The sequence below is a fragment of the Centroberyx gerrardi genome, chromosome 9, assembly GCF_048128805.1.
Source record: "Centroberyx gerrardi isolate f3 chromosome 9, fCenGer3.hap1.cur.20231027, whole genome shotgun sequence".
NCBI lineage: Eukaryota > Metazoa > Chordata > Actinopteri > Beryciformes > Berycidae > Centroberyx > Centroberyx gerrardi.
The window spans coordinates 23,910,431-23,918,785 of NC_136005.1; the positions used below are offsets into that span (position 1 = coordinate 23,910,431).

General features: G+C 44.7%; 1 protein-coding gene across 1 annotated transcript in view; it reads right to left on the minus strand.

The window, feature by feature from the left end:
- The window catches only part of cachd1 (cache domain containing 1), a 95,079-nt gene extending 87,095 nt beyond the window's left edge, over positions 1-7,984 (minus strand). Inside the window, exon 1 of the mRNA XM_078285807.1 lies at positions 7,494-7,984. Coding sequence (XP_078141933.1) covers positions 7,494-7,742 — 249 coding nt within the window. The 5' untranslated portion in view covers positions 7,743-7,984. The remainder of the gene's footprint in view (positions 1-7,493) is intronic.
- Between the last annotated feature and the right edge of the window lie 371 nt (positions 7,985-8,355).

The following is an 8,355-nucleotide window of genomic DNA, read 5'->3' on the forward strand; positions in this document are numbered from 1 at the left end:
ACTATCTCAGCTACAACTGATAAAGAAAGGAAGGAAGTTTGTAACTTGAAAACACATCATTTTTTCCTAATCTAACCATGTTTAACTATATTATGCTTAGATAGCAGCCGAGGAAATGCTTCCCTCCAGATTCTTAACTAGAGCTTGGCATTTCAGGAGCAGGTCGGTGCGAGACACAAGCAGGGAGAGATAGAGCGAGCAAAACCAGACGCTAAAAAGCAAAAGCAGAGGCTGCTGTAAAAACATTGAAAAAACAATTTCAGTCAAGGCCAAACAAAAAGAGGCCTCCCTTGACTGAGAAATGTGGGAAACGCATCAAAAAGCGGTCAGATAAACGATCTGTCCGAGACGTACCGACTGATTTAAACCACAACAGCTGGTGCAGAGGGGGGAGAACATCAGTTTCATGCTCAGACCTCACCACGGTCCCGCAGGAGCCAACAGACAGTGCACCAGGCGGTATTTACACTGGCAAAAAAATTAAAGGGATTTGATTGAAATGAATGGGAATTGTGCATCCAAAAACCCTGAAAAATCACATAGCTGAAAATGCTTTTTTTCTGCCACATCTTGCTTCCAAGAATGCTCAAGCCCAAAGGTTTTCAATCTAGCCGTCGGTCCACTAACTCTATAGGTACCGGGCTGCAGGTGGATTCAAAGGCAGACTCTGCCCCGACTCCAAATAACATGCCTCTTCATGTCTTTCGTTGAAGACAAATGTGAAAGAGGGAGGTGATCAGGACAGCCCTCCAAAAAAAAAATCGGGAAATCTCAGAAAATGAATGGGAAGCAGTTTCCACAAAACCAGACATTTTGAGATCAAAAAACCACATCGCTGAAAAAGTCACATTTTTCACTATTGTTAACTGGACTTTATTATTACTTTCTGTATCACTCAAATCCTAAGTGTAATTTCTGTGTTTTTTTGTGTTTTTACTTGCAGTAAAAGGTTTAAGAGATGGCCTATGGCAAGATATGGTAAGATGAAACTTCTATGATCCCCACAGGGATATTGGGTCATTGCAGCAGCAAAGAATGGGATATAGATGAGAACAGAACAGATAGAACACACTGATGATAATACAGCATGGTCCTTTCGGTGATGAATAGGTCCAGGGCACAAATGAAACCCCATGAAACTCCATGAAACCTACCAAAGACACCTTGTATGAGTTCAAAAATGTGTGATTGTCAATTTGGACAATTTCTAAAATCCATAAGTTATAAGATTTCCATTTGACAGCAGCAATTAATTCCTGGCCTCATCCGACTAGCCAGGGGATTTAAGTGTGTGTGTGTGTGTTGGGGGTTGGAGACACTGGGGTGCGAGGGGGGTGCACACAAGGGGTGCCTGAGCCTCTCGGTGCCTGGAGCCTGGCCAAAACACACAAGCAGCCCCACATCTAATGAAAATGTGGCCCTCCGCTCTCCTCTCTCCTGCATTGTGACTGGGAGATAGAGGCAACATAGTCTGCAGAGCCGGGCCGTTTCCCCGGGTTTTAGACAAGCAAGGAATTTTAAAGATTGATATGAAAGCCGTTCCCAGTCCAAAAACACTGCAGACGGAGCTGTGGGACTTTGCAGATGTTGGCTCCAAAAAATCTCTTATTTTCAATGTATGGATTTCTATGTAGTTTTGAAATTATCCAGAGGGTAGTATAGAAAAAGCAGGTCCTGTGGGCCCTAGTGTGCTGAAACTTACTCATCACATCAATGACCATGCTCACTTTCAAATCTGATAAAATAGCAGCAGAACTCGCAGTTATAAAGTATTCATGTATCGGCTGCAACTTGGGACCGAGAATCCAATAATTGTGTGTGAAACCAAGGGAGTGTAAAAAGAACCCCTCCGCAGTAACAGCCTGGGAAGAAGCAACATTTAAAATGGAAAAAGAACAGAGACGGAGATATTTCAGCACAGCCACCAAGGGCTCATAAAGCGCCGAGGCACGTCGAGATTTACGGTCGGACTAAATAAGAAGAGCTCTGCAATCTCAACGCAATGCAACGCATAAGACTGACTAATGCAAAGCACCTGTAGCTCTGACAACCAAAACATCCCATACAGCTCCAGAGAGAAAGACAGGGAGGCAGAGAGAGAGAGAGAGAGAGTGAGAGAGAGAGAAAGGAAAAGGGAAAGAGAGAGAGAGAGAACAAGAACTCCCTACAACCTTGAAGAACTGACAGACAATCCGGGACTTGAGCTCAACTTGAGAGGCGGGGGGTGGAGAGGGGTGTGTGTGTGTGTGTGTGGGATGGGAGGGGGAGGTATATGTATCCAAATCACTACAGCCACCCCCCACTGACATCCTCCACTCATCGAGCATAATTCTACATTCCCATATACTCTATGTTTTGCAGCAGTGTAGTAACTGACAGGGAACAGTAGGTTACATATGTAACCCAGGTGCCCCGAGGGAAGGGGATGAGTGTAACAAAAGACGGCCCCTCCGCAGCCCTTAACAGCCACGGTGAAGTGCAGGAATGTGCTAAGAGATATATTTGACACATAATAAGTGTTCATTTGCCCTTTGGATGGGCTTCATTGTAAAATACAAAAAGACTTCAGGGTCTCTGAGGGTGCGCAGCCATATTCTGTGTTGCAAATGTTGTCTCCTTTCATAGAAGCTGGGTTACATATATAACCTACCATCCAAACACTCACCAACAACATCGCACCATGCTGAAGTGACAGCAGGTCATTCCACATGAATTCCAGGTTATAGGGGTGAGTATGACAGAAAAGAAAGATTGAAAGAGAGAAAGAGAGAGATGCAGAATAAGAGAGCGGTTCGGCACGATGCGGCGGGCCTGTCGGGCTCACAGTAACCTTGGCTGTTTGAGCGCGCAGCCACGGAGGCGATGCAGAGCGAGGCGAGGAGGCTTTGAAGCTGCACTGCAGAGAACCTAGCAGGAATCCTGATGTCCTGCTGCATATCCACCGGCCCTCCTCCCTCCCTCCGCTGCCGCCTCTCCGGAGCTGCTTTGCTGTAAAGCGAGCGGAGAGGGAAAAAGAAACACGGCGCAAGTAGCTGAGAGACCGAGGGAAAAGAGTGAGAAGAGAGGGAAACGGGATGAGATGAAATGAAGACAGGTGAATACAGAGAGAGACGGTGAAAGACGAAGAGAGAGAGTACAGTGGAAGAGACAGAAAATAATGGAGAAAGCGAGACAGACATGTAGATATGGCTTAACCAAACATGTCTAATCCAAGTGAAAGAAAATAACGGAGCAGGCAGAGGGGCTCTCTGATAGCCTCTCCACTGGTGTTACCCTTGGACCAAACCCAACCCAGAAAATCACAGGCTAATGATAGGGCCAGGGCTACCCCTATTTTCTCTTTTCCTGTACAGCCCCAACCAACCCCCCCCCAAACCCTCAAATTACTATCAATATTCAATTAGGGGGCCTAGGATACTGGACGAGCCGACCTCAAAAACAAACCGCAGTTCCCTGCTCTCCCCCTCGTCTGGTTACAGGAACCACTTCTCAGACGACGGAGCGAAAAGATTGAGGTCCTTAAAACGAGCGTAGTGGTATTTCCTTCGTAAATAATCAGCCAATAGGGGGGCAAATGTGCTCTCGGTAACAGCAACTGGGCCATAGTGACCTGGACCTCTCACACAGCGATGAGTGATCTCTTTTGGCTGCACTCGTCTTTACACGCCTGTTAGCAAAACTCCTAGGTTCCTCCAGGTTTCCAGAGGTGAATAAATGTGTAAGCCTGTGTTCCTAAAACTATGGGTGGAACCCAAAATGCCTCCAGCGGGCTCCCACATGACAAGAGCAGCACCAGGCCTGTGTTTTAATGACATGGGGTCCCAGGAAAAGAGATTCAATTTCGTATTTAGATCCAAGGCTGAAAGGGCTTAAGCACCCATATAGTTCAAATTGCCATGTAAAACATTCTCCTTCAAGCCACTGAAAATATTATCTGATATTAAATGCTCGTTAGCTAGATATCGTATCGCAGATCTCGTTTAACATCCGTCAAGGTTTCAAAGCCAAAAATCATTGACATAAATCATTTACTGTCACAAAAAATAGTTTCTTGAAGAGGAAGAACATCTGCTTAACTTCATCTGTGGACCTTAAATTTGTGAATATGCACATCAACTGTGAACTTGCAAGAACTAACTTAAAGCTGAGAGGCAAAGCCAGCCAGTAACAAATCAAAGACATGACAAATAATAGCATTTGCAACAACTCAACAAGTGCCGTTTTGAATAAAAAACACATTAAACACCATGTAATATGTAAATTATATTAAAGTACAATGGAAATACAATGCAAATCACTGCACTGACATACAGTTAGGTAAATGAATTTAGACATAGCCAAAATATCACACTAATCAGATACTGATGGGGTGAAAAATTGCAGAAAACTGTAATGCTGTGTTAACATGAACAAATAACTGTTTATACTTTGTACTTAAGTTGTCAGCAACTACTGAAATTCCTAGTTAACCAATAGTCATGAAATAGTCAATTGGTCAATTTAATGAAGTGAAACGGAACACCAATGAATCACAGAATAACACTTTAAGACCTTGTGTTTATCCCAGACCAAATGCACATTAGTGAATACAGCTGTGATGCTACTGGGATGTGCTTACAAATGTCCAGGGAACAACAAAATCATCAGAAAAAATAATAATCTACTGAAAAACAGTCTTCAAAGGCTGACCCATCAACTTAAACAGAGTGTCAACTGTACACCCAACACTTGCCTAGATAATTGAGTAACTCAATGACAGATTGTACACGTTTGACCCAGTGACTCAGAAGCAGTGACAGGGCGAGCCTCAAATTACAGATCTGCCAGAGAATGAGGGGTGGGGCGCAGAGGGGTAGAATTACGCTTCAAATGGGAGATGCCGGGATGCTCGCTTGATAACAAAAAACCTCCAGGCCCCGTCAGAAAGCACGCGGCACGAGCAACTTTCCACGCTGATGTGTCTGTACCCGAAAAGAAAACACATCAAGAGAAAATGCCGGGGAGAGATAATGAACAGCAGCTGTGTCTCAAAGAAAACGAAAACTTGAATCAATGAAATTGTACTGTACGGATAAAAACCCGCTCCAGCAGAATTGCAGAGTGGAAAATCACTGCCTCTCGCACAGACAGAGAGAGAGAAAAAGCAAAAGAGAGAGAGAGAGATAAAGTGAGAGAGAGAGTCAGATCCAGTTCCACTGACACACCTGCAGACGGAGAGTCGGGCCACATCTGAGCACCGGTGCAGGTGTCAACACAGTCAGCATGGCCGACAGATTCCTGCAGCTGTTTTCACGGGCAGATGAGGACTGTTTTTACTGGATGCACATCTCTGGCATTTTAGGGAAGCCGCTTTGACCAATCCACACAGCGCACTGCTTCAATCAAATTCAAATTAGCTTGACGGCGAGAGTCCCATTTTCACAGCTTGTAAAACAACACGATAGTCAACCTAAAAAAAAAAATGGGGCTCTTTCCCGCCGTAGATGGAAACGATGCTGAAGGCATATTTGCTGTAAATGCTCTGGCAGGGCAAAATCAAATCTGAAAAGTCGAGAAAGCCGAAGGAGAATGACAGAAGCCTGTTAATTGGTTTACATTAATTACATTTCACCACAGCTCTAATAGAAGAGAAATTTTAGTCTGACATGAGAGAAAGAGAGAAATACAGCGAGGGACAAGAAAGGGAACACGAAAGAAAGGGATTGATCATTTTATACGTTGTTAGTGAGAACAAGAAAGATAAAGAACGAAAAAGACAAAAATAGCAGAAAGAACGAGAATGATGGAGAGGACAGGACTGACAGAGAGAGAGAGAGACAGAGAGAGAGAGAGCGCAGGCTGCGGCTCAGGGAGGGATGACCGGTGACAAAGGCGGATCCAGGGGATCAGAGGCAGCCCTCAAAGCCGACTCCCAGAGCCGGGATGAAGGCGGCTCAGTGTGGAAGCAGAGAAGATGAAACACCATTTGGGACCGGGGCCCCCCTGCCGCCTCGCCTCTGTGTTCAGGCCTGTGAGCCGCCTGCCTCTGAAGTGCTAAACACACCCCACCCCCCCTCGCACCCCACATCACACCAGCACTGCACCCTGCACCGCCTGCCATTTGGTGACTCAATGTGGCTCTGCCTGGACACGGCCATTGTAAAATTAGAAATCAAAATCATTTATCAGTCAAGGTGGAAATGAATACAGGGATGTATTAATCGAGAGGACACAGAAACAGGAGGAAATGGGAGGAAAATAATTGGTTTGAATTAGAAAGGTATGGGTGATGTGTCTCCAAAAAGGCTGAAAAACGATGAAACCATGAACCATCTTATGTCTAATAACATACAAAAATCATGTCATTTGCAATCGCTTATGATCAAATTGCAGTTTGTGGAAATAATTATGATAATGTGGCCACATGATATGACGGCAAAATTTGATTTATTCTTATATTTACTCACAACATTTAGGCTATCTGTTGCTGATGTTCCCCTTGGAGAGAAATCAAAGTAGTGGGAATTAATTTGTGTCCAAAAAAAGCTGAATGTGTCGTGCCTCTTCAAAAGCAAGCATCTGACACTGAAGAGGCTGCAATCAACTTAGATACAATTGCATTTGTTATTGTAATTTGAGCTGGGGTGTTTAGATGGCCAAAGAATCTAGAACAACAATGTGAAGTTCAAAGAAACATCCCCCAAGCATCCCCACTCAACACAGATACTTAGACCAGGCTTAGACCAGGGATGTAGTGGAGGGTGAAGCCACTTAAACTCAGCTTAACTACCTTTTTATTTGCAATATGGAGTTTAGCCACCTTTTTAGGCTGGCATAGACCTAAATTCATAGCATATATATCATACTAAATAGTACCAAACTGATGCAAGTCGTAAGGATAGGGTATATTGTTTTTATGAATACATAATTGACCATTTCTTTATGGTTGCTTGCCTCATAGGTAAACTAGAGGTAATAGTTTACCCACATTTTTCTATTTACCCCTACATTACTGCCAGACACACACACACACACACACACACACACACACAAACATCAAATGAACTGAAATAAGACTGACCTCGGTCAAACAGGCCTATTTAACCAGATTAGGGGATAATTAATGCCCAAATCCTGAACTGAGCCACCCTCACCAAAACAGCAGCACTGCTCCAGCGTGTTGCTGCCCCAGATAAACGTGTCCTAACTTCAAAGCGCCTGTAGTGTTGTTGTTGCACCGCAACACTGTCAATATCCGCAATCACCCTGAGCAAAGCAACATTGGCCAACCGAAAATCGCATTGTTTGGCAACACGTCTATAAACAAAGTTGCCCTATGTGATTTCGAAACACTTTTAGCGTGTATTTTCACCATCATTTTTGTTTGTGGCATTTCGGATCTTTAAATCCGCGGGTCTACAGAACGAAAACTCCATTAAACTGGCAGCCTGATGTCTAACAGCTACTAAAACCAACTGCAACCATGATAAAGAACATTCCTCCTCCCCCTTTACCTGCATCGTAAAGACCCCCAGCTCCTGCGAGGACAGCTTTTTCATTTGCTCGGCCAAAACTTGCGCCTCTTCCAGGATGGAAAACTCCGTCTCGGCCCCGCAATATCCACAAGAAAGAGCCGAGCAGATTAAGACGAGGCTCCACAAAAACGCCGACAAGTCCCGGTGAAACCCACGGTGCTTATTCCGCAAAACAGAGCGCGTATTCGGCGTTAAAACCGGGGACTTCTCCCCTGCCCGCCTCGCCATGATGGCTATGGGTCTACAGGCTGGAGAAACAGGGAGTCTGAACTGGTGGCGGAAAAAAAACTTCAAGGGAAACTACTTTTGCAACTTTGCAGCCTACAGTGTGTGTGAGCCGTCTCCCCGACACAAGTCTCCTCGGTTTCCAACGGCGCAAATCAATGCATCTCCTTGAAATCCCTTTAAAAAACAAGGCAGATCCATGCGGACGAGAGGCAAGTCTCTTTTTAAATGATCGGTGTTGCGTCCTCGATCAGTCGCTCCAACTCCTGGGCAAGTCTAGCAAAGTGTGTGTGAGCCGGAGATTCACCACAATAGGGGTGAAAGTGGGAGGCGTGGAAAAGGAGACGTACTGGAGTCTGGATCAATGGATCAGGCTCGTATGATGCGTTCAAGTGCTGTCAGGAAATGGGAATAGCGAGTGGCTCGCACATGAACGACCCAACGAAGTGGTAAACAGGACAAGGAAAGCAAGGATAATACCCAAGTTGATGAAATATGACCTTTTCTAGCAAAGAGGACGGAAGACATATTAACAACTGATGATAAAAACACTGCATTTTATTGTTATATGGCATTGTTTAGCATTCTATGTAGCCTAATAATTAATAATGTAGGC